A 25,878-nucleotide genomic window follows, 5' to 3' on the forward strand; every position below is an offset into this window, starting at 1 on the left:
CTCAATGGGAATGTTGTTAGTATTGAAACAACAGGGTTACCATAACACCGGAACTCTTACAAAAAACATGTTGCCAAAATCATGTCCATTACTAAACAAAAAAAAAATTGATAAGAAAAAGGGTGGCTTTATTGCGACTAAAAAAATTTAAAATGCTGATATACATATATACATTAGGGTGTCCGTTATTTACCAAGTTGGCTATTTCCACTTGGGTATCGTCAAAATCGTTTCTTTTTGACCTAAAAACAATTGTGGAAACAAAGAAAAATTTTTTCGATGCCGTTTAACTCTGCCTAAATAAGGATACTTTTCCCATTTAACTAACATGGGGTTTTTGCACTCTTTAGCAAATAATTCTTATTTCGTACATTATACCTTTTAACTTACCAACAAGGCTCAATTCTGCTTCTATTATGATCCCTTTAGACGGAGAAATTTTCATATTGGCGCAAAAACTTTATTATATAACCTTTGGAAGGGTCAAAATTTATTTGTATTGATTATTCTATTTATTTTGCTTAAACTACTTACTAATTAATTTTTATTCTGAATTTCGTGTAAGATCTTTTATTTTAAACTTTCAATAATCACACATGTTATAAATGTAAATTTTAACACACAAATTATTATTGATTGTATGTTAATTATTGAACTTTTATCTTTTTCGTCAGGCATTCCTTAGTAGCATTTGGAAATTCATTTTTATACTCTTTTATCACTTGGAGAAGATACTGTTTTTGATTCTCATCTTTAGCTAACACATTTATGTATTCTTGAGTCAATTGTACAGCTCTCTCTGCTACATCATTAACAATTTTAATATTCTTAGCAATCTTTAATCCTTTTAAATAATCATCATTTTCATGCCAAGTCTGCACGTCAAGTTCCAAAAAGCTCGTATTAATAACAAATCTCTTAAAAAAGTTCAAAGTATTACAATTTAAAAAGTAATCAATTTCTTTAGTTTGTAAATTTTTTATATCACTATCATTGTTTATAAAATACTTTACAACCAAATTCATAAGCAGGATCCAAGGTCAAGGCTTTGACCATTTTGCGTTTGATAGGGACTGATATATTTTTATCAAAAAATGAGAGTGCCACCACCTCTGGGCTCAAGTACCATAAATGGTTTTTAATTTTTTTCAAGACAGCTTCAGATTTATCAATAGTTCTATAAGCATAAACTTTTCAAAAATTGCAAACGGAGCTTCAGATACCAAAACACATATATAAATCGAATAAACAAACGTCCAATAAACTTTTCTCTTCTTATGGTGAGAGTTCAAAAGCATCGCAAAATACGTAAATTTTTAATGAGTAAATGGCTTTCGACATCCAAGCGTGATTGTTTATAAAAAAATCTTTGATGGTCGACAGTACCAAGAAATATTCGGAGCTCTTTGTAATCGTTGCTATTAGAAAGAGGGCATTTCGTCAACTTGATTAATCCAAAATTTTATTTTTCACATATATAAATATGAATGTAAGAAACATCAACGAGAAGAAGAGTAGTCAGCAAACGTCGACCAACGCGGTAACACGTACATCACGAGATTAACATAATATTTTCCTTTTCTTAAAATCAATTCTTAGAATAACATGAAATATGTATTTATTTTTAATTTAACAATCACACACACAAACAAACATTGTTAATGAATAAACTATTGAAAAATCCTGACAAACGCGTTTTCTATTTAATGTGCGGCACGATAAGATACGTTAAGAATACGATACGTTAAGAGTAAGTATCTCATTAACAGTTCAGAAGCTGGGAAAGTGTGTGAAATGATGCCACAAATGAACGTAATCACATGAACGCATTAAAAATAGCAAAAAAAGCCGTGAAAAAAGACAAATTTTAAACCTAAAAGTGCAGGAGCGCTAGCGCTCCAACAATCTCAATTTCGGCAATCGGCAGTTTTAATATCAAATTTAAAAAGTGAGTGCGAAAGAATCAGTCGCCTTTTAAGGCAAAATCGACATGAGTAAGAGTGAGAAAATAGCAGTACTACAACATGCGTATACGACAAAGCGAAATTGCTAAAGCGCAGAAGCAACGCCATCTATCGACGCATCAACGTGAAGCAAAACTACCGGGTGTCTCGTCAACGAAGTGAAAAAGGGCAACGAAGAGAAGAAGCAACGCTAAACGATAACAAACGAACGACATGAAAATCTACGAGTACGTATACTAACGCAGCAACGAGAAACATAAACAACGAATGTCAACGGAGATTCACATAAACGAATGCAAACGCAGCAACGAGAAACATAAACAACGAATGTCAACGCAACAACGGATAATAAGAACAACGAATGTCAACGAATACAAATGTAATAACTAAAAGCAGAAATCAACGAGTTGTGAATTGAAAAATCAAAGCAAAACGAGAAATAGTAACTGAAAACGAAAATTAACGAGTTTTGAATTACAAAATCAAAACAAAACGAAAAGCAACGAGAAGTAAACAAGAAGTTGTGAATATAAACGTGTAAAAATAAAACAATCCACGATGCCTAAAATAAACGAACTAAAAATCGATCAATTAAAAGTGATACTGCGGGAAAAAGGCTTATCTACGTCTGGTTCTAGAGCAGAGCTAGAATTACGCTTAATACAAAAAATCGGAGGTGATGAAATTGAAGCTCCCACAGTTATAGATTCAGGGCTGCAAGAGCAAATCAATGATTTACGTGGTATGATGGAAACTATTGTTGGCATGCTGCAGCAGAATAATCAACGAACAATTGACGCGAATGTCAATAATCAAAACGCAAACGAAAATGTTTGTCAAGTTTCGACGCCGTCAATTCTTACAAATGCATATGGCGGTGGTTTTCGGTCGATTAGAGAAATATCGGACATGATACCGGAGTTTGATCCAACCAATACGCAGTCGCTCACAGTTCAACAGTTTATTGATCGTGTTAGCAGCGTTATGAGAGCTTACCAACTAGATGAAAAATGTGTTTTAGTAGCGGTTTATGGGCAATTGAAAGGAGTCGCTCGTATGTGGTTAGACACTTTGCCCACTGTGCACACCAGCTGGGATGATTTCGCTGCGGAATTGAGAAATGAATTTTGCATGTCTTATGATGAAGCTCAAATTCATCGTATGATGAATGAATCGGGACGCAGAACAGGTGAACGTATATCCGACTACTGTTTTAGAGTGAATGCACTAGGCAAGCGATTTCAACTAAGTAAATCTGCAATAATCCAGTATACGCGACAGGGTTTGAATCATTCCGAGTTACAAAGTGCCATTGCAGCGCAGAGGTTTGAAAGTACGAAGCAAATGCGCGAGATAATTGAAGAGTGGTTAAGAAATCGTGTTAAAGTTACCACGTTTAAACAAAATTTTGGAACTAATGCGAAGGACGTACCGCGACAGCAAGCAGCGAATAGTGAAAGCAAAAAAATCGTGTGTTACAATTGTGGTGAGATAGGCCACATATCAAGTAAATGTATGAAGGAGCAGAAGCGTTCAAGATGTGCTGATTGTGGTAAAGTGCATAAACGAAACGAACCGATCAATTGTGGTTGTAAGCAAGTAGGACATAACGTTCGAAAAGCTGATCTGACACGAGATGAGAAATGTTTTGTTAAGAAAGTTAACGTAAACGGCAGAATTTTTGAAGCGTTAATCGATACTGGTAGCGAGTGCAGTTTAGTTCGAAAGTCAACGGTCGATATGTTGAGAATTGAACCTGAAGAATGTTGTGCACATTTAAACGGAATAAGTGGTGGAAGATACATGATGCGGGAGAGGTGTATGCTCGACATAGTAATTGGTGAAGCAAAGGTCAACGTGCTAGTCTATATTGTTGCAGATAATATGTTGGAAACTGATTTTCTACTGGGTCAAGATGTCGTAGCGCGTAAAGGCGTGGTGTTTACGGTGGATAATGGTCAATCAAAGTTGGAACCTGAACGTCGTTATGCTGTTGCGTTACCTGATGACGAGTGTTTTACAAATAATGTAAGTAGTGCAGATCAAAGGCGTAAACTGCAAGAGTTACTGGAAAAGTACAATGATGTGTTCTCGAACGGATTAAACGGCATTGGTAAGTCACACCTAATTGAAATGCAAATTGTTTTAAAATCAAAAAAGATTATCGCGCAAGCGCCTTATCGAGTGCCAGCTCCAAAGCGAATGATAATTACACAAATGATTAAAGATCTCGAAGATAACGATATTATAAAAAAATCCTCATCAGAATTTGCAAGCCCGATTGTATTAGTTAAGAAAAAAGATGGAAGCGATAGACTTTGCGTAGATTACCGTCGTTTAAATTTGTTAATTGAAAAAGAAAATTTTCCGGTTCCAAATATTGAGGAACAACTGCATCAAGCTAAGCAATATAAATTTTTTACGATTCTAGATCTAAATAGTGGATATTATCAAATCCCAATCGCACCTGAAAGTCGCAAATACACGGCATTTATAACCCCTGATGGCTTGTATGAATTCAAACGCATGCCATTTGGGTTAAAGAATGCGCCGATTGTTTTTCAACGCTTAATGACAAAGATTAAGGAACAAGTCCACGAAGACGACCTTATGATTTACATGGATGACATCTTGATAGGTAGTCAAACGTTCGAGCAAATGCTAGAAAAATTGAACCGAGTTTTGACAGTTTTACGTAATGCGGGCTTGACGCTAAATATAAAAAAATGCGATTTTATGAAAACGACGATTACATTTCTTGGTCACGAGCTAACGCCAGAAGGTATTTCGCCTGGTAAAATCAAAACTCAAGCCGTATCCAAGTTCCAGACACCGGCTAATTTAGCAGATGTACGCAGATTTTTAGGGTTAAGCGGGTACTTTAGAAAATTTGTCCCCGGATATGCTATAATTTCAGAGCCGCTACGCAAACTGCTACGAAAAAATCAAAAATTTGAATGGACGAAAGTGCAAGAATGCGCATTTGAGCAATTAAAATCTAAATTAGTATCCCGACCAGTATTGGTAGCATATCGTGTTGATGCAGACCATGAGCTACACACGGATGCAAGTGCAGTAGGTTTGGCCGGCGTATTATTGCAGCGCGAAAAAGATGATTTTAAGCCAATAGCATATTACAGTAGAGCAACAAGCGTTGACGAACAAAAGTTTCATAGTTATGAACTCGAAACTCTAGCCGGTTGTAGAGTCTCTAGAACGATTTCGATATTATATTTATGGTAAAAAGGTTAAGGTTAAAACAGACTGCAGCGCACTTAAAACGACTATGCAAAAGAAAGAGCTCATACCACGGATCGCCAGATGGTGGTTACGAGTACAAGATTACGACATTGAGATTGAACATCGACCGGGTAATCGCATGGAGCACGTCGATGCTCTAAGCCGAGTTCCATACGAGGAAGCACGAACAATTGAAGTAGTAGACTTACGTATTGATAAAGCAGTGATAGATAAAGATGACTGGCTTTTCAGCATGCAGTTACAGGACGAACGCATATGTCAAATTGTAAACAATATGAAAACAAACAACAATGTTGAAGATAAAGAGTATGTACTACAGCATGGAAGACTTTTACGAAAAGTTGACGACAAACTTCTTTGGGTTGTACCACGAACACTACGTCATAGAGTTGTTCAAGATTGTCATATGCAAGCAGGACACATGGGTGTCGAAAAGACGTTAGAACGATTGAAAACCTATATGTGGTTTCCACGAATGCGAAATTTTGTCAAACAATTCATTTTATCTTGTATGGATTGTGCTTACAATAAACGAAAAGGTGGTAAAGCCGAAATACAGTACCACTTCAGTGACATCGAACCAGTTCCATTCAGAACTATCCATATGGATCATTTGGGTCCATTTCCGAAAAGCTCAAAAGGAAAAGAACATCTTTTGGTTATCGTCGACTCATTCACAAAATTTACAACGCTATATCCCGTTAAGAATACGTCAACTCGCTATGTTATTGAAGCGTTAAACGAAACAAGTAGTTATGTTGGAATGCCATTACGTATTGTGACAGATAGAGGTTCCGCTTTCACGTCTCGCGAATTCGAAAAGTACTGTTTCGAAAATGATATAAAACATGTTCTCACGGCGGTACGAACACCAAGAGCAAATGGTCACGCAGAAAGAACAAATCGCACAATTTTGTCTATGTTATTACCGATGAATTCTGTAGATAAGAAATGGGACGAGAAAATTCGCTGTGTACAGTGGTGCATAAACACGATGAAGAACAGTACCACGGGTTGTACACCTCACGAGCTCTTGTATGGGTACAAGCCACGTGATATTTTACGCAACAGAGTTATTCTAAGCTTGCAAGCAAACGACGAAGCACTAAATGACAAACAACTAACAGATCTCCGTGAAACAGCAGCTAAAAGAATTAATGAAAAACGAGCAGCTGCGAAATCTCGTTTTGACGCAGCACACGCAACTCCGCATACTTTCCAAGAAGGTGACTTAGTTCTAGCCGAAAATGAACCACCAAGCACAGGTATGTCAAGAAAACTCGAACCACGATTCAAGGGGCCGTTTTTAGTTACCAAAGTCCTTGACCACGACCGATATGTGGTAGAAGATCTTCCACAAACACGACGCACTAGAAAGCATTATTCTTCTGTTTACTCCATCGATAAGTTGAAACGCTGGTGTCAGTTACCAGAAGACGACGACAACGAAAAAGAAATAGTCAATAACGATTTGAGCGAGGTCGCTCAAGTTTATCAGGAAAGGCCGACTGTAAATGAATGTAAGAAACATCAACGAGAAGAAGAGTAGTCAGCAAACGTCGACCAACGCGGTAACACGTACACCACGAGATTAACATAATATTTTCTTTTTCTTAAAAATCAATTCTTAGAATAACATGAAATATGTATTTATTTTTAATTTAACAATCACACACACAAACAAACATTGTTAATGAAGAAACTATTGAAAAATCCTGACAAACAGAATAAAAATTAATTAGTAAGTAGTTTGCAAAATAATAATCAATGCGTTTTCTATTTAATGTGCGTCTAAAGGGATCATAATAGAAGCAGAATTGAGCATTGTTTGTAAGCTAAAGAGTATAATGTACGAAATAAGAATTATTTGCTAAATAGTGCACGATAAGATACGTTAAGAATACGATACGTTAAGCGTTTATTTTTTTTAAATCTTCCTATTTTTTTCTACGAAAAAGTATGCAAAATTCGATACTTTTTGTTCAAACCGCCGCCATTTTGGCCATTTTGTCAAATTTCAAAAAATAAAGCTTCCATAGCGCGATAGCGACTTTCTTACAGATTAATAATCTTTTTGCGATTTTTGCTTCGAAAAGATTTCTGAATATCTCAAGTTATAATAGACTTTTTTATGAACACTCCAATTATTCCGCTATATTTTTATGCTAAATATCGCGTTTGGTTTGGTATGAATGCATTTGCGTTTTCGCCCATAATCCAGCAAAGTATCCGCAATGCCTTGACGACGAAAATGTCAATGTCATTTTCTGTTGTGATATTAAATATATCCGACTGGTTTGTCCCATAAAAACTGCCTGGTTCAGGAGCACAGTCAGTATAACCCATACACTAAGCATGTATGGATATGAAAATATTTACTTATTTCTTTCAATTTTTGAAATAATTAAAATTTTTAAATGATTTTTATATAAATTTTGAACAAATGCTTATGATTTGGAAGACAATTATTGTATTTATGAATTGTGTTGAATTTTAACATAAAGAGGTGAAAAGTATCCTATGTCCTTTCTGACCCTAGTTCTAAGCGACCTCCCCACCAATTTTCAGCCAAATCGGTTTAGCCGTTCATGAGTTAACTTCTTCTTTTTTATATATAGAGATTATATATCCAATAAATAAACATAACAAATCGTTTTGTATTCGTCATGAATGTACTTATGTATATATACAAAAAACCGGGCATATAATTTAATTTCAACATTAAAAAAAAATCGCGAAAATCAGTAATTTTTCGGAGCTACACACTGAGGCGATCCCTTAACTTTAGTTTCGCCAATATGTTATACGTATTATATGTATCACGCTGGGAATACTAAAACCACTCAATGGATTTCGAAACCCGTTATAATCGCCACAACCACTTCATTTCTGTTATACCAGCTAAAAAACGGCGCAAATGTCAAGGAAATGGTTGCACTTCCAGCGTAACAAGTTGCAGTGAAAAATGCAGTGTCAGTTTGTGCCTTAAATGTTTCAAAAGGTATCGTGTTTTACTTCTATAATCATTAAATTTTGATCCTTTTTTATTTTACTTATAAAATTAATTATTTTAATACTATTAAATTTCAAACATTGTTTGTTATCAATTGTATTTTTATCCACTACAATTTTTTGCCCTTATAAATATTTAATTTTGTTCCTTTTTGTATATTTTCATTAAAAGTGAATATTTAATTTTTATGTAATACCATATCGAAGATGGGATCATGTGTAGAAGTTCGCGCCAGTGAGGAAAGTTCTCTGATCGCCATTCACTTGAGAGTGGTCAGAAACGATTCTTTTACACGTGGCTCAAGCAGCTCACGAGGTATTTGACCACGTATCCTCTGGGTAGCCTAAGAACATCCGTTTGAAGGCGAGCTAAAGTAAGAAGGCGAATAATCCCCGACATAGGGTTGTGCGCTGGGTTTGGGACCCGCCACGTAAAAAAAACACCCCAATGAATAGAAGCAAAAAGGCTCGAATGAGTGACCCCCCTTTTGATGACGACCATGGCAAACGAAATAAGGACTACGAATTGAGGGCATGCACCTGGAATGTCCGGTCCCTTAATTGAGAAGGTGCTGCTGCTCAGCTGGTTGATGTTCTCGTGAAAATAATGGCTGATATCGCCGCCGTCCAAGAAATGCGATGGACGGGACAAGGACAGAGACGAGTAGATCCTTGTGGCATTTACTACAGTGGTTATATAAAGGAGCAGAAGTTTGGTGTGTGATTCGTGGTGGGAGGGAGACTCCGTCGCCGAGTACTATCATTCACTCCGGTGAATGAACGTCTAGCCACAATCCGCATGAAAGCGAGGTTCTTCAACATTTCGCTGATTTGCGCCCACGGCCGACGGAAGAAAAGGACGATCATCTTTGGTCATGCCTTCTATGAGTGCTGCTCCCGCCACGATATAAATCGTGCTTGGCGACTTTAACGCCAGGATGGGCAAAGAAGGTATTTGTGGCACTACCGAAGTCCTAACATCGACTCGGACCACTATCTTATTGCAGCCAAAATTTGCACCCGTCTCTGTGCAGCAAAAAACGCAGGCCAACAAACACAAGGAAGGTTCGACGTTGATAAGCTGCAATCATAACAGATAGCCGAACGATTTTCTACTCGACTTGCACTCCTGTTCTCTGAGAGCACTAGTCAACAACTCGGTATAAGGAAACTGTGGGACGGAATTTCAAGCCCCATACCCAATCGAAACCATTGGTTTTACGAAAATGCCAAAGAACAGCTGGTACGACGAGGAGTGCCGTGTTGCAGCAGAGAGAAAGCGCGCAACGTTACGATCGACTGCAACACGTGCGGGATGGGATAGATACCAAGAGTTGAAGAGGGAAGCGAGACGCATTTGCAGACAAAAAACGAAAGAGGTCGAAATGCGTGAGTATGAAGAGCTTGATAAGCTGGCCGACAGGGGTAATGCTCGAAAATTCTACGAAAAAAGCGGCGTCTTACAGAAGGTTTCAAGACCAGAGCATACTCTTGTAGAACCCCCAAAGGTGATCTAGCCACTGATGCCCAGACCATATTTAAAGTATGGAGGGAACACTTCTCCAGCCGGCTGAATGGCAGTGAACGCACAACACAAGGAGAAGGAGAACCCGATTCCGCAATCAATGACGATGAAGCAGACATTCCAGTGCCCGACCATGAAGAAGTTGGAAAAGCAATTACCCGTCTGAAGAACAACAAAGCGACGAGGGCCGACGGATTGTCGGCTGAGCTATTCAAACACGGCGGCGAAGAACTGATAAGGAGCATACATCGGCTTCTTGTAAAATATGGTCTGACGAAAGCATGCCCAACGATTGGAATTTAAGTGTGCTATGCCCAATCCATAAAAAGGGAGACCCCACAATCTGCGCCAACTACCGTGGGATAAGCCTCCTCAACATCGCGTATATGGTTCTATGGAACGTATTGTGTGAAAGATTAAAGCCCACCGTCAACAAACTGATTGGACCTTATCAGTGTGGCCTTAGACCTGGAAAATCAACAACCGACCAGATATTCACCATGCGCCAAGTCTTGGAAAAGATCCGTGAAAGGAGAATCGACACACACGACCTCTTCGTCGATATCAAAGCTGCTTTCGACAGCACGAAAATGAGCTGCCTTTATGCCGCGATGTCTGAATTTGGTATTCCCGCAAAACTCAGACGGCTGTGTAAACTGACATTGACTAACACGAAGAGCTCCGTCAGGATCGGGAAGGACCTCTCCGAGCCGTTCGATACCAAACGAGCTTTCAGACAAGGCGACTACCTATCGTGCGACTTCTTTAACCTGCTGCTGGAGAAAATAGTTCGAGCTGCAGAACTTAATTGAGCAGGTACAATCTTTTATAAGAGTGTACAGCTGTTGGCGTATGCCGATGATATTGATATCATTGGCCTCAACACCCGCGCCGTTAGTTCTGCTTTCTACAGACTAGACAAGGAAACAAAGCAAATGGGTCTGGCAGTGAACGAAGACAAAACGAAAAATCTTCTGTCATCAAACAAACAGTCGTGGCACTCGCGACTTGACACTCATGTCACTGTTGACAGTCATAACTACGAATTTTCAGATAATTTCGCCTATTTAGGAATCAGGTTCAACACCAACAACAACGGGGCCTCGAAATCCAACACTGGATATCTATTGCCAACAGGTGCTACTTCGCACTAAGCAGGCAATTGAGAAGTAAAGTTCTCTTTCGACGACACAAAGCAAATCTCTTTATGTAACTCACAATTCCCGTCCTGCTATTTGGTGCAGAAGCTTGGACGATGACAACAACTGATGAGTTGACGTTGCGAGTTTTCAAGGGAAAAGTTCTGCGGAGGATTTACGGTCCTTAGCGCTTTGGCCAGGGCGAATATCGCATTCGATGGAACGATGAGCTGTATGGGATTTATGACAACATTGACATAGTTCAGGGAATTAAAAGACTGCGGCTACACTGGCTAGGTTGTCTGAATGGACGAAAACACTCCAGCTCTGAAAGTATTCGACGCCAAACCCGCCGGGCCTGGCTACGCATGGAATATCCGATTGACGCCACGTAGCGAAAAGAAGAAACGACTGGCGCGCTGTCTACGCCAATTAAGGAGAAGAAGTAACACCATTTTGTGTAGCTTGAAGAAATCTTACTTGCTTAGTTCGTTGTACACAAATACCATTTTCTATCTATTTATCTTTTTGATGGGTGTCAATGTACCATACTATGTACTATGAATATATATTTTTTATAATTTTTGAGTATATACGTAACAGCGAATTGTTATGAACAAGAATGTAAAACATGTTGCCGAAGGACAAGCAATACTTCGTCTTTCTCATTGCCCCTCGCCTAGAAGTTACGAGTTGAGGCAGCAAAAGTCTTAACGTGTGAACCCTCAATATGTGGACCACATGTATGCCATATATGCTTACCCTAGATTGTAGTTTTTGTATGGGGAATCCTTCAAAATAAAATGTTTCGTTCCAACGTGGATTCAATGTGCGTCTCTTGATTTTTGTCTCCAAGCGATGTTTCTTATCGGGAAGCAATGTAACACGTACGTATGGATCCGAAGTGCCGCTTAAGTCTTTAGCTGGTAGCTCTTTTCCTTGCAAGACTTTTAGGATGAGTGTTGTATTCTGGAAGTCGTATTCCAAAGAAAAGTGTATTTGACCAACATTCTCACTGGGTTCTGAATTGTCGATATACATGTCGGTCATAGAAATACTCTTATTCTGGGGTGATATAGAATAAAAATATATTTATTTGTATATATAAATTTGTATTTTTTTTTTATTAAAACGTTAGATTAAAAAAAAATTAAAAGTAGTTACTGTGCCATCCTTAACACCGCCACTTTCAGTGCCACCACTCGAATTTGAGCCGATTACAGTCTTATTTTGAGCCTGTGCTGCCGTTCTACAAAAAACAAAAAAAAAAAAAAACAAAATTATTTCAAATAGTGATATTAAGTATACAAATACAATTCAAAAGTTACAAGTTTCGGAGAAACCATAGGTACTTTCTGTGTGTTTTAAATATTAGCTGTCATCGCTGTTGTCATAAAAAAAAAACCTATATTTCCGTGGCAAAGCAACAAAACAGTTTTTTTTCCTAATTTTAAGCAACTTGTACTTCATTATTTGTAATACATAAGTACGCTGACTGGTCCAACAAAATACTTAATTCCAGGCATTTTAATTTACACACTCAACATTTATTACGATCAAATTATATATTGCAGAATTAATACTTAGAGTAATATTTGAATTTTTGTATGATTTCATTAAAACACAAGGTTTCTGAACTAGTAAGGAATAGTTAATCGTTATCCTGATCATTTCGATGCAATGTAACCTTAGTATACAGTCAGAGTCATTAATATTCGGTTTTAGTTTTCTTTAATTTAATGTCTCTATATTTTTAAATATAGGTATTATTTAAATGCGTCAATTTTTTTTCGAAAACTAAAATTATGACCATACTTTTTATTCATGACTTTCTTGGAGTATTTGAATCACTCTGTAAAATGCAACATTGGAATGTTTATTATTATGGTTATTATTCGGTTTTTCCCGGCGCTTGGAGTTTATGTGTGTAAAAAGTGAGCTAAAAGTGATTTTATGAGAAATTTTTTTTCAAGTATTATAAACAAACATTAACTCTAAACTAGAAATGCTTCAAATAGTTTGATTTCAGACAGAAAATTCCAATGGAACGCAAAGGAAAGAGTTCTGGAACAAATCCAGTTGGTAGTTCTTCATCACAAAAATGGAGAAACTTATAAAAAAATTGCAGAAATGACCAATATGAAAGTCAATATAGTGCGAGGTATTATTCAGAGTTTCAAAAATGAAGGAAGAGAAAATTTGCTAAAACAACACGGTAAGCCTAAGGAGCTCAGTGAGAGAGAGCAGAAGGCAGTCGAACGAAAAATAAAGACAAACCCACGCTTAAGTGCAACAAAAATTGCCACAGAGATTGCGGAAGAATTTGGTAAAGAGGTTTCGTCATCTACTATCAGAAGAACCCTTAATGCTAGGGGTTTTAATGACCGAATTGCGCTACGTAAGACTTTGGTGCTACCAAAAAATAGACAAGCACGTCTAAACTTCGCCAAGAAATATATTTCTAAACCATAAAATTGGTGGTGGTGACGTTTTATTTGCCGATATGAGCAAATATAACGTCTTTGGGTCGGATGGACGTGTCAAAATATGGCGAAAACCACAGTAATGTATGGTAACGGTCACGTTATGGTGTGAGGGTGTATGGTCGCAAAAGGGGTCGGAAAACTAGTTTTTAATGATGGGATAATGAAAGAGAATCGTATACTAATATCCAAAACCAATTTAAAATGTAGCGCAGAAAACTTGGTATTTTAGATCGTTCAAATTTACCGAAACATAAGTCACGGTTAGTGCAAGAGTGGCTTCTTTAAAATTGTCCCAAAAGTGCTCCACCCACCTCCCCAATCCCCGGACATAAACCACATCGAAAACATATGGGATGAGTTAGATCGTCAAATTCGTAAACATACGATTTGGCCTTGAGAAACATCTGCCTGCAACTCCATTTTTTGGGTCGAAACCAGCGTATACTGTTTTTCCAGAAGAACATAACTGTAGTAAATGCAGTCAGTTTTGAACGGTTTTTCGTAGTGAATAGACGTGTTTGTGAATTATATTATATTTTTTAACCGCGTCGTGCAGTATGGATATGATTTAGTTGCAGATGAGGCTAAATATGACAGTGATAGTTACACTTCGTTTTTGAAAACCATTCTTCTTCTTCTTAATTGGCGTAGACACCGCTTACGCGATTATAGCCGAGTTAACAACGGCGCGCCAGTCGTTTCTTCTTTTCGCTACGTGGCGCCAATTGGATATTCCAAGCGAAGACAGGTCCTTCTCCACTTGGTCCTTCCAATGAAGTGGAGGTCTTCTCTCCTCTTCCTCTGATTCCCCGGCGGGTACTGCGTCGAATACTTTCAGAGCTGGAGTGTTTTCGTCCATCCGGACAACATGACCTAGCCAGCGTAGCCGCTGTCTTTTAATTCGCTGAGCTATGTCGATGTCGTCGTATATCTCGTACAGCTCATCGTTCCATCGAATGCGGTATTCGCCGTGGCTAACGACCATAAATCTTTCGCAGAACTTTTCTCTCGAAAACTCGCAACGTCGACTCATCCGTTGTTGACATCGTCCAAGACTCTGCACCATATAGCAGGACGGAAATTATGAGTGACTTATAGAGTTTGGTTTTTGTTTGTCGAGAGAGGACTTTGCTTCTCAATTGCCTACTCAGTCCGAAGTAACACCTGTTGGCAAGAGAAAGCAGAACTAACGGCGCGGGTGTTGAGGCCGATGATATCAATATCATCAAGAGCAGTGCAAGCCGGGTTACCAATCCGTCGGCTGTCTGTTGTGATTGCAGCTTCTCGACGTCGAACCTTCCTTCTGTTTGTTGACGTGCAATTTTTGCTGCACAGAGGCGGGTGCGAATCTTAGCTGCAACAAGATAGTGGTCCGAGTCGATGTTAGGACCTCGGAGCGCACGCACATCTAAAACACTGGAGACGTGTCTTCCGTCCATCACAACATGATCGATCTGGTTGGTAGTTTTTCGATCCAGAGACAGCCAGGTAGCTTGTTGAATCTTCTTATGCTGGAATCTAGTACTACAGATGAAAGCTGTAAGTGGAAGTAAAATCGGTGGTCCTAAAAGTGATTCTAATACTTCAGCGATGAAAGAAATATTTGCATTTATTGAAAATCATGATGATTGTTAATTTTCAATACATGAATTGAAAGATATTTGCAAAGAACCTTCGGTCGATAATAGAGCAATTAAGTCAAAACTCAAGTTAAAGTGTGGTATAGAATCATTATAACTGAGAAATTGGGAAGTTCAACATTCATTTGCTTCATCGACAAACAGCATGACGTCCTCAGCAAAGCTTGGTATGAGAATAAGAAGCAAAATGAAAAGGAAGAGCAGTTAAGAATACTTGAAGCATCTGCAGCAATCGTCGATAGTGTTTGACACTGATAATTATCCTCCACCTACTCAGATGTTCAAAGATATCAATAGGGATATTCCAGAATCTTTGACTTATTTGTTACAGCAAATAATTTCGAAAATTAAACTATGTAAATTGGAACACTTGAAATTAATATGTACAAATGCCAGCTACTGTATTGTGTCTGCTGTTCGGCCTAGGCCTTTCAAATCACGGTTACAATTGCGTCTCTCAGTGTTTTTTTATCGACTGTTTGGATCAAAACGTCTCATTCAAATTTTTTCATGTTTTGGTTTGTGTGCATAATGAAACAATGATGTATGAGGCAGCAGCAGTTCTTCATCGTCCACCTTATATTCTACCACCAGATACTGGAACAATTATTCAATATGCTGCAGACAATGCTGACATCAATCTACATACTCTAAGTGGTCATAACACGCTCCACATAATGGGTATCATTCAAATTATAACTCCAAAGGCAGCAGTTATAGCCGCAAATCCCATATCACGAGTAAACAAAGTCCTTTCAGCGAAAGATTTTGCAGCAAGAGCTCGTGTACCGATAAAAGTCTAACAAAATGATGGCGCAGTCGGGTACAGTAAAACAGGTCAAAAAATTTTGATTATGAAAGTAGCACAGCAGTACCTTTACTTAAAAAAATTGATGTTTTGTGGTTGTATGGAAAATGGAAAATTTACTATTACCTGGTTGGAACGGTTAGATTGAACATTTAATGAGTAATATCATGGATATTTCAAAGTCTGAAATTCTCTGTTTACCTTTTATTCATCAACCAGCGAGTAGCTAAATACTATTTACACAACTTTACTCTGTGCTTTGGAAAATGCAAAACGTTATAATCACGATGTATGCATCATTACTTTTGATTAGCCTTTGTATGCAAAAGCTCGAGAAATCGTATCAGCATCACCTTAGGGATCTGAGGTATCGAAGATCGTAGTAAGACTTTGAGGTTTACTCAAGTCTGTTTTTGGAGGAATTGGTCATATTATGCTTTTATGCCACAAGAGGTGCTTTCTTTGATTTATGCCACAAATTCATTCGACAAAATGTTGAATGGTCATGCTTATGCAAGAGCAGTTAGAGCAAACACATTACTCCATCTCACTTTAGCAACAATAATATCAGAAGAAATTTGTCATCGATGACGAGATGCATGCTAATCTACAAGATACTGTAGACCTTATTATAAATAACACAATTTCGTACGTTGATATTGAGAATGGCGATGAGATGGCTGAAGCATATGCACAATGTGGACCAACTGCAAAATTGTGGACGCAATATTTTTACATGGTATCAATTGCTAAGGAGTTTATAAGAGCTGAGCGTATGGGAGATTGGAAAGCTCATTTGAATAGCATTCGAGAAATGATTCCTTACTTCCACACATCAGGACCTCTTCCTTATGCCAAATCTGCACAATTACATTTTTTCTCCAAGAAATGCTACAATTGGAAAGCTTGATTGATGATCCTGAGGTTTTCGAGAGATATACACGGGTATTCTTCACAATTAGACGTTCTGATAAATTGAGTTGTGAAACTTCAACGGATATGGTCATTGAGCAATCGATGATTAAGTCAATGAAAACAGATAGAGGTGTTGCTCGAGGAAGAAGTCCGCAAGAGAGCGTTATAAGTAAATGGATTTATGGCATGCATGCAATGAATCCTGTGTGTGATAGATTGGAAAATTTAGCGGATGTAAAAATGGACAACAGATCAGCATGTCGATGCAAGAGATTCCCACGTAAAGAGAGATACTGGAGACATCAGGAAAATTCGTGAAGGGTTTTCATCACATAATCCTTTTCCTGAATTGAACAAAATCATGTCCATTGATAATGGAGTCGTCGGGGATGATAAAATCAATTGCCATAATGCTAGTGAAGTGGGTATTGTACTACCTCTATTATCTGTGAACAGTACCATGAAGATTCATGATGAGAAGATCCCAATAGATCCTGTATTATTATTTCAACGCATGAGTATTACGAAGCCATTTGAAGATGAGCTTGAAAAATTCTTCGAGTTCGAATTAGCCCCTTACACTTTATCGCTCTTTGATGCAATTGGAATGCGTAAGACACAACGGTCAGTCATTTATGATTGCTTTGAATGTGTGAACATTGATATCGAAAGTGCAAATGCTACCTTCATCATCGATGGAGGATACCTGTTCATCGTGTCGTGTGGGATCGAGAGAACACATTTGAGGATATTTTGCACAGATATCTTCAGTATGTTCGTAGACACTTTGGTCACAACGTTACTACAATATTTGACTGTTACACTGATTATACACAAAATATCAAAGCTGCAGAGCAACGTCGTCGAGCTAAACAAACATCTTCATCGTCGGATATCGTTTTTGATCGATCAATGACTGTTCCGACAAACCCACAGCAGTTTCTTGCTAATACTCGCAATAAATCTCGTTTGATTAAGATGATTGAACAATTCAGTCTCACCAATCCAACTATCGTTGTTGGAAAAGCTGTAGATTTGTTAATAATATTAACTGCACTTAGTGATAAAATCATTTACTTTTTAAAGCTTGGGAGAGCTCAAGTTCAAACAAAAATATAGTCTTCACAAAGTTTAACTGCATATCCAAAATCTCAGCCTCATATATTACTCCTTCACGTAATAACTGGCTGCGATACGACATCAGCGATTTTCAAATTTTTGTTTGAAAAACGTGAAGACTTGATTAATAACGCAAAAGTATTTAAAAATGTATGGAGCTCCAAAAAATGGAATCGCTAGACAAGTATAGATATTTGAGTTTCGTGAAAAATACAATAAACAATAAGAGAGTGGAGTTATCTTGTCTCCCTCCAACATCTGCTTCTGCTTATCAACATTTATTTCGTGTGTTCTACCAAGTGCAAGTGTGGCTAGGCAATGATCAAAATCCTAAAGATTGTGCTGAAAATTGATGAATAATAATTTGGAGCCAATCCGGACTTTACTGCCACCTGCTCCAAAAAAATTACTCAATAAAATTTTTTGTAATTGCAAAAAAGGCTGCACAAACTATTGAGGGTGCAGAAAAGCTGGATTGTATTATGCACCGGTATGTACCAATTGTCAAGGCCAATCTTGCACGAACATTGAATCAAATGCAACAGATGAAGATTGATTCGAAATTGATGAGGATATAACCGATATATCTCTCTTCTTAGAGCAGTCGACACAAATCGAGCAAGAGTAAGAAGACGGTGAAGAGGAAGAAACGAGTGACTATGGTGATAAATGATGATGTCATTTCTTGGTGTTAAAATTTTCATTAAATTTAAATAAAAAATAAAATTTCATCACTAAAATAGTGTCCGATTGCATTCTTTAGATCAAAATATATTGTGGAGTAATCCTACTGGGGAAACCATGTTGAATGAATTTTGGAAACCTTTATATTAGGAAAATGGGAGTTCAGGGAAGTATTGGTCCGATTCGACCAATTTTTGGCATACAGACATACCATTGTCAGAGGAGGATTATCACTGAATTTCAATCATATATCTTACACATTGACCATTATTGCTCTTCAACAGTTTTGGTTGGATTTAAACAATTTTTGGTCAAAAGCTGGCACACTTTAAAGAAATTACTCGTATTAGTGCAAAATTTTATTTTAAATAAATTTTGACAGCAAGAAAAGGAACTGCCTTTATGCCGCGCAAAACTAATACGGTTGTGTAAACTGACGTTGAGCAATACCAAAAGCACCATCAGGAAGGAAGGACCTATCCGAGCCATGCGGTACCAAACGAGGTTGCAGACGAGGATACTCCCTTTCGTGTGACTCCTTCAATCTACCTTTGTAGAAACTAATTCGAGCTGCAGAACTTAACAGATAAGGTACAATAAACTATAAGAGTGTACAACTGCTGGCGTATGCCGATTTCGTCTATCTTGGAATCAGTATCAACACCAACAAAAATTTAAGTCTCGAAATCCAACATAAAATAACTTAAAGATCGCGCCATTAGTTCTGCTTTCTTCAGAATGGATAAGGCAGCGAAGCAAATGGGACTTGGTGGTGAACGAGGGCAAGACGAAATATCTCCCGTCATCAAACAAACAGTCGTCGCTCTCGCGACTTGGCACTCACGTCACTGTTGACAGTCATAAATTCGAAGTTGTAGATAATTTCGTCTATCTTGGAACCAGTGTAAACACCACCAACAATGTCAGCCTCGAAATCCAACGCAGGATAACTCTTGCCAACAGCTGCTACTTCGGACTGAGTAGGCAATTGAAAAGCAAAGTCCTCTCTCGACAAACAAAAAACAAACTCTATAAGTCACTCATAATTCCCGTCCTGCTGTATGGTGCAGAGGCTTGGACTATGACAACAACTGATGAGTCGACGTTGCGAGTTTTGGAGAGAAAAGTTCTGCGAAAGATTTATGGTCCTTTGCGAATATCGCATTCGATGGAACGATGAGCTGTACGAGATATACGACGACATTGATATAGTTCAGCGAATTTAAAGACAGCGGCTACGCTGGCTAGGTCATATCGTCCGATGGACGATGACACTCGCAGTACTTTCCGGGAGAAGCACTGGAAGAGGAAGACCTCCACTCCGTTGGAAGGACCAGGTGTTTAAGAACCTGGCTACGCTTGGAATCTCCATTTGGCGCCACGTAGCGAAAAGAAGGAACTACTGGCGCGCTGTTGTAAACTCGGCTAAACTTGTTGACGCCAGTAAAGAAGAAGAAAAGCTCTTCTCAGGTAAGGTGAATTCTGCTAGGTTGCGACACCTTTTTCGGGATAGAGTGTTGGAGGCATAACTCATTTAAACATACTGGGGTCCCTGGGCAAATATTTTGCCTAGTATTACACGTATGTACCATATATGCGATTGCATGTATTTCGGAGTACTTCTGGTAGAGTTCCCAACGGCGCAGAATACCTCTAAATACTAAAAACGGCTTTGGTTTTAAACATATTTGGTATGTATTTGCTTTCGCTTTCTTGATAGAATTGTTATTTGTGGTTTTATATAAATTTGCCTTTTCTGTGTTATCGGCTTATAAAGGATAGTAACTTCACGCCTGGGTCAGATATGGCTAGAATGGGTACTGCTTAGCCCTGAAGTAGAGAATTCTTCATAATTAATTAATGCTTTGTATAGCTGATTCCCATTAATCACCAATGTGGGGAGCGCATATGTAGATGCGAATATTATTCAACTTTTCGGAAAATTTTATTATAGCTAATATTTAAGTGCGTAGGCACTAATTTAGCAAGTAGCACACCGCCACCGCGCTAGGATTTCTTCATAACTATTTTTTTTTTTATTATTGGCGAAAGCCAACCTGCGGGGCCGAAAAGTTGTATGTCCTTTTAATATAGGGACTGTCAGAGGTAAGTCGGACTTTATTTTATACCAATTTGTGGAGTATTGGAGAATTGTGGCTTTAAATTTGCGTTTGCAATTTGTATATGTATGCGCAAGTGACCGGCAATTTGTGCAAAGTCTTCTTGACCTGACAAAATTATTTCGTTCGTTAACTTTTAAATTTCTAAACTTCTAGCAAGATATAAGTTTATACCCTCTTTTACGTAGTTCACATGACGTTTGTTTTCTTTGTTCGGATGCTTACGTTTGTGTTTCGTAAAAGCTTTTGTTTAAATTTTTATTGCTTCCAGCTTGGGGTCTATTGAAGCTTCGATTTTGGTGCTGAATTTTTATTTGTCAGACTTATTTTTTCCTCTACTCTTTCAGCTATTTCCTATTGTATAGTCAAAAAATTCATTTATTGCCACATTGGACATTTTCTTCTTCATGACAGAGATTGCTCCCACAAAAGTAACGATTTTTTTGGTAATGCTGCGGTGCATATATTAACCAGAATTGGGTCCCAGCTATCCGTGGGGATGTTTTGTGAAACAATTTGAAACAGTTTGATTTGGCTTCTAGTTTGATGAATTCTACACTTTTTTCTTTCTTAATTTTTGGCAAGTTCATTAGTCGTTACTTGTTTATTATTTTCAATCTATTGATGGAGAAAATAATTCGAGCTGCAGAGCTTAATCGAGGTGGTACAATTAACTATAAAAGTGTACAGCTGCTGGCGTACGCCGATGATATTGATATCATAGGCCTCAAAATCCGCGCCGTTAATGCTGCTTTCTCCAGAATGGATACGGAAGCGAAGCTGATGGGTCTGGTAGTGAACGTGGGAATATATCTCCTGTCATCAAACAAACAGTCGTGGCATTCGCGACTTGGCTCTCACTAGACTGTTGACAGTAATTAAAGCGACGTCTTAGATAACTTCTTCTACGTAGAAACCTCTATTGACACCAATAACAATATCAGGTTTGAAAAGCCACGTAAAATAACTCTTTCCAACAGGAGCTACTTCATACTTAGTAGGTAATTGAGAGTAAAGTCCTCTCTCCACGAACACAGACCAAACTCTACAAGTCAATCATAATCCCCGTTCTGCTATATGTTTCGATGACAAATTCTGATGAGTCGGCGGTACGAGTTTTCGAAAGAAAGGTTCTGTGGAAGATTTATGGTCCTTTGCCCATTGGCCACGGCGAATACCGTGTTCAATGGAACCATGAGCTGCATGAGATATTCGACGACATTGACATCAGCGAACGAGTTAAGCGAATTGAAGTACAGCGGTTACGCTGGCTAGGTCATGTCGTCCTGGGGCGAAAACTCTCCTGTTCTGAAAGTTTTCGACGAAGCACCCGCCGAAGGAGGCAGAGGAAGAGTAGCACCTCCACTCCTTTGGAATGAGCAGGTGGAGAAGGACCTGGCTTCGCTTCGCAAAAAGAAGAAACGAGTGGCGCGCTGTTGTTAGCTCGGCTATAACCGCGTAAGCGCTCTCTATGCCAGTAAAGAAGAAGAAACGGCAACGTTCAAGTTTGTGTAGATCAAATAGTGTGTAGTGGTATCTAGGTTTTAGCCATCGATTTTGCAATTACATTCTATGAATGTTGAAGAAACCATTAGCATATGATTAGACATAAGGCGTAAGACGCATTCTCTTCTGCTCTCGGGCTGCACTGTTTTTCTGTATCACAAGAAGCCTATGTGTATGTGTATCGATACCGTGACATATTTTACGTATATGATAAGATATTTAAGTGATTTACGTATTAAAAAAAAAGTAGATTACCAATTTAACAATATTTTTATCATGATGCTAGCTTCCTGAAAGACTGTAGAAAGCCACTTGTAAAAGAAAATTGTAGGCGTTTGAACTGGATGGGTTAGATTATGGGTACTATAGAGATTCTGGGTTTCAATACCGTCTCTTCTTTGGCCTCTCCAGTAAGAATGGTGGTATGGACGACTTGCCGTCTCAGCTTTGTGATACGTAACCTAGTACCATTGCACAGCCTGGGCGCGTCCGGGTTATGCATCAGTATAACAAACACACCACCATTGGGTTTCAAGTTAAAAACTAAAGCTGCGGCTCTGTGACCACTTTGCAAGGTTGCGGCTTTCCGGAAGACCTAACAGTCAACGCAACCAAAAAAAAAGCTTCTCCTCCGCCAGAGGTTTGTTATAAATAAAAAAATTGTCTTTTCTTGGGTACTAAAGGGACCCTTTTTGAACTCTCTTGAATTCTCAAAGTAACAGTGTAACCAAACTCTCTGTCCAATTTAGTGGATAGCTTTTCCGTTCTTTGTGGAGCGGGCACACTGAAATCGGGCAATAATATTCCAACCATCGCCAAATTTTATTATTTATTTTATATTTCGTCGTTGGCTGGCTAGCAATGTCGTTTACCTCTGTAAAATACACGCGCTTACCGTAACCACAAGGAAGGTTCGACGTCGAGAAGCTGTAACCACAACAGAGAGCAGAACGATTTTCTACTCGACTTGCACTCGTGCTCTCTGAGAGCACTCGTCAAGAACTCGGTATAAGAGAACTGTTGAACGACATTTCAAACTCCTTACGTACAGCTGCATCCGAAATCATTGGTTTCCGTAAAACGCAAAATAACAGCTGGTACGACGAGGGGTGCCGTGTTGCAGCGGAGAGAAAACAGGCCGCCTACCGCGCAACGTTACGATCGACGACATGTGCGGGATGCGATAGATATCGAGAGTTGAAGAGGGAAGCAAGACGCAATTGCAGACAGAAAAAAGAGAGGCCGAAATGCGTGAGTATGAAGAGCTTGACAACCTGGCCGACAAGGGTAATGCTCGAAAATTCTACAAAAAGATGCGGCGGCTAACTGAAGGTTTCAAGACCGGAGAATACTTTTGTAGAACCCAAGGCGGTGACCTAGTAACTGATTCCCAGAGCATACTAAAATTGTGGAGGGAACACTTCTCCAGCCTGCTGAATGGCAGTGATTGCATAACGCCAGGAGACGGCGAACCCGATTCCCCAACAGATGACGATGGAGCAGACGTTCCATTTCCCGACCGTGAAGAAGTTCGAATAGCAGTCACCCGTATGAAGAACAACCAAGCGGCGGGGACCGATGGATTGCCGGTCTAGTTATTCATTCACGGCGGCGAAGAACTAATAAGGAGCATGCATCAGCTTCTTTGTGCAATGTGGTCGGACGAAAGCATGACCAACGATTGAAATTTAAGTGTGCTCTGACCAATCCACAAAAAGAGAAACCCCTCAATAATAGTACAATTTTCTATAGAGTGTATTGTGTGAAAGACTAAAGCCCACCATCAACAAACTGATTGGACCTTATAAGTGTGGCTTTAGACTTTGCAAATCAACAACCGACCAGATATTCACCATGCGCCAAATCTAGGAAAAAACGCGTGAAGAGAAAATCGACACACATCAACTCTTCGTCGATTTGAAAGCTGCTTTCGACAGCACAAAAAGGAAATGCCTTTATGCCGCGATGTCTGAATTTGGTATCCTCGCAAAACTAAAACGGCTGTGTAAACTGACGTTGAGCAACAACAAAAGCTCCGACAGGATCGAGAACACCTCTCTGAGCCGTCCGATACCAAACGGGGTTTCAGACAACGCGACTTTCTTCTGGAGAAAATAATTCGTGCTGATATTGATATCATCGGCATCAACACCCACGCCGTTAGTTCTGCTTTCTCCAGACTGGACAAGGAAGCAAAGCAAATGGGTCTGGCAGTGAACGAGGGCAAAACGAAATATCTCCTGTCATCAAACAAACAGTCGTCGCACTCGCGACTTGGCTCTCACGTCACTGTTGACAGTCATAACTTCGAAGTTGTAGATAATTTCGTCTATTTAGGAACCAGTATTAACACCACCAACAATGTCAGCCTGGAAATCCAACGCAGGATTGCTCTTGCCCACAGGTGCTACTTCGGACTGAGTAGGCAATTGAAAAGTAAAGTCCTCTCTCGACGAACAAAAGCCAAACTCTAAAAGTCACTCATAATTCCCGTCCTGCTATATGGTGCAGAGGCTTGGACGATGACGATAACTGATGAGTCGACTTTGCGAGTTTTCGAGAGAAAAGTTCTGCGAAAGATTTATGGCGCTTTGCGCGTTGGCCAGCGAATTTAAAGACAGAGGCTACGTTGGTTAGGTGATGTAGTCCGAGTGGACGAAAACATTCCAGCTCTGAAAGTAGTCGGCTCAGTATCTGCCGGGGGAAGCAGAGGAAGAGGAAGACCTCCACTCCCTTGGAACGACCAGGTGGAGAAGGACCCGGCTTCGCTTGGAATATGCAATTGGCGCCACGTAGCGAAAAGAAGAAACGACTGGCGCGCTGTTGTTAACTCGGCTTTAATCGCGTAAGCGTTGTCTACGCCAATACAGAAGAAGAAATAACCGTACTACAATAAACCTGTTAAAATATTTGACCTTCATCCCACAATATTTCTACACAAGTTGTCAGAACCTAGTCTTCGTTCAGTACGCACGTCCTTATTCGCAATACTCTCTGTTATTCTCGAAATTGCAAATGATTTTTGGAGATGCGTTAAGTGAATTGTGGAAGATATTTTTTATAGCTTCTGAACAACATGGTATTTTTTTCATATTAATAATATAAAGATTTATTTAAATAATGTATTATTTCATTTTTTTTTTGGGAAAACAATGAATCATCGAAAAAACAAAAATAAATTTACTTTTTTAGAAATTGGTGTGTTTGTTATAGGGTCGGGGAGGTTTAGCTATAACTTATTTTTTTACTAAACTACAACGTTTCTACTGAACATATAAGCTTAAACATTTTCCCCATCTTTGCCCTTCTTAAAAAAAAGCGCGTTGAATTAGGTTGGTCACTTGCATAAAATGAGTAATGCTTTATTTAATTTTTTTTTATATAAATACTGAAATCCTGATACATTTTCAAGACGGGTGGTATATAGATGGTATAAGGGGGCTCCAACGGAGCTGGTCTGAATATTGGACAATGGGCGTGGCACCGCCCACTTTTTGACAAATTATCATATCTCGGGACCCGAAATACCGATTTCAACTAAATTTAGTATGTGATATTCTTTCATTACTTCTATTTCACAGTGTGAAAATGAGCGACATCGGACTACAATCACAATTCAATTATTTCCATATAATACAATTTAAATTCCATTTGATTCTTTCACTTTCCAGTACACAAATTAAGAAGTAATTGATAAAA

The 25,878-nt window shown here is 38.8% G+C and overlaps 2 protein-coding genes across 13 annotated transcripts in view; one reads left to right on the forward strand and one right to left on the reverse strand.

Moving 5' to 3' along the window:
* LOC126766163 (synaptotagmin-7) overlaps positions 1–12,150 on the reverse strand; it is a 96,869-nt gene extending 84,719 nt beyond the window's left edge. For 10 of the 12 annotated variants that reach the window (XM_050484052.1, XM_050484054.1, XM_050484048.1 and 7 more), the window contains exons 1-2: positions 12,066–12,145; positions 11,664–11,966 (exon numbers count right to left, since the gene is read on the reverse strand). In XM_050484052.1, the coding sequence (XP_050340009.1) occupies positions 11,664–11,951 (288 nt within the window). In that variant the 5' untranslated portion in view covers positions 11,952–11,966; positions 12,066–12,145. Of the gene's footprint in view, positions 1–11,663; positions 11,967–12,065 lie in introns of all 12 variants that reach the window. The other 2 variants (XM_050484056.1, XM_050484055.1) reach the window with 1 other exon arrangement.
* The window catches only part of LOC126766148 (uncharacterized), an 897,272-nt gene that overhangs the window by 45,173 nt on the left and 826,221 nt on the right, over positions 1–25,878 (forward strand). The gene's annotated exons all lie outside the window — the stretch shown is intronic.

Source organism: Bactrocera neohumeralis, unplaced genomic scaffold, assembly GCF_024586455.1.
Source record: "Bactrocera neohumeralis isolate Rockhampton unplaced genomic scaffold, APGP_CSIRO_Bneo_wtdbg2-racon-allhic-juicebox.fasta_v2 cluster11, whole genome shotgun sequence".
Classification (NCBI taxonomy): Eukaryota; Metazoa; Arthropoda; class Insecta; order Diptera; family Tephritidae; genus Bactrocera; species Bactrocera neohumeralis.